A 1,066-nucleotide genomic window follows, 5' to 3' on the forward strand; every position below is an offset into this window, starting at 1 on the left:
GGGGCCCCACGAATATCGGGTTAAACGGGTTTTTTTGTCATCCCTATGAGCACAAGACCAGGTACTCGATGAACAAGGGAAAGCAAGGAAACTCTATTAAGAGGTGAATCTTCCCATCATTTCTGTTTGATTCTCGTCATAAAGATTGAAGGGACCTCCGTAGATTATTACCAAGAGAGATGTGGGCAACTCCTCCCAAGGGTGAATATATCGGTTTTTGGGAGAATTCGCTTTCTTGACAAGTGCATCAACCAACACTTGACACTGGATTGGAATCAGAAGTCAAGAGGCAAGCGAGAATCTTTAACTATCAATCATGGTTTTGCATTAACTATCATGGTTTTGCATTATCCACGTCGCAATGACATAAATACCAATTTTTACCCTCAAACAACACAGAGCAACTGACCTAGTCACTATACGAGTCGTCCCGATTAGGATTCCACCTATCACGTCGACGTGAATTTCTACTGTGCTTAGAAGAACGTTCTTCCTTGTCCATGTAGCTTCTTTCTTCAGATGACGTATCTAGGCCAGAAAACTTTGTTTCATGCCGATGAGAATGTCTTCCTCTTTTGTGATGCTTGTAATGGTATTCTTCCCTGTATACGGACTTCTCTCCGCCAATCGAGCGGTCTGGACTAGCCGACTTTTCAAGCTGATGGACAGATACACTTCGCTTCTCATGCTTATGAGAGTCTTCATAGTCCACGCTACTTCCTTTTCTTCGTGGTGGTGATGGGATCTAATTACATAATTGAAGAAAAATGAAATGCTCTTACCCGCAGCGACAAGCTCGATAACAAGTTCAATGATTTGCAATGATTGAAAGAAAATGAACTTGATCACCAACCGGAGAATATGAAGGCTGATAAATGGTTAAAATTAAATAAAAGTTGCTTACTTGAAAGCGTGACATGTATCTTCCTTCAGGGGGAGGTGGTATGCCAAGCCTCTTTAAATCATCCCATGGAATTTGTCTCCTGATCTCGTAACAAATAATTTATGGAAGTTCAGAATGCATCTTGGTCGAGTCTTTAACATAGATTGCTTCTTGGTGTTAACA

At 41.3% G+C, this 1,066-nt stretch overlaps 1 protein-coding gene across 1 annotated transcript; it reads right to left on the reverse strand.

The window, feature by feature from the left end:
- Nucleotides 1-298: 298 nt before the first annotated feature.
- LOC111381683 (U11/U12 small nuclear ribonucleoprotein 35 kDa protein-like) lies at nt 299-1,045 on the reverse strand. The gene is made up of 2 exons (XM_023005493.1): nt 905-1,045; nt 299-745 (listed from the first exon to the last, which is right to left on the reverse strand). Exons 1-2 carry the CDS (start codon nt 917-919, stop codon nt 410-412), a joined length of 351 nt encoding a protein of 116 aa, XP_022861261.1. The 5' UTR covers nt 920-1,045; the 3' UTR covers nt 299-409.
- Between the last annotated feature and the right edge of the window lie 21 nt (nt 1,046-1,066).

Source organism: Olea europaea, unplaced genomic scaffold (assembly GCF_002742605.1).
Source record: "Olea europaea var. sylvestris unplaced genomic scaffold, O_europaea_v1 scaffold23597, whole genome shotgun sequence".
In the NCBI taxonomy this organism is placed as follows: domain Eukaryota; kingdom Viridiplantae; phylum Streptophyta; class Magnoliopsida; order Lamiales; family Oleaceae; genus Olea; species Olea europaea.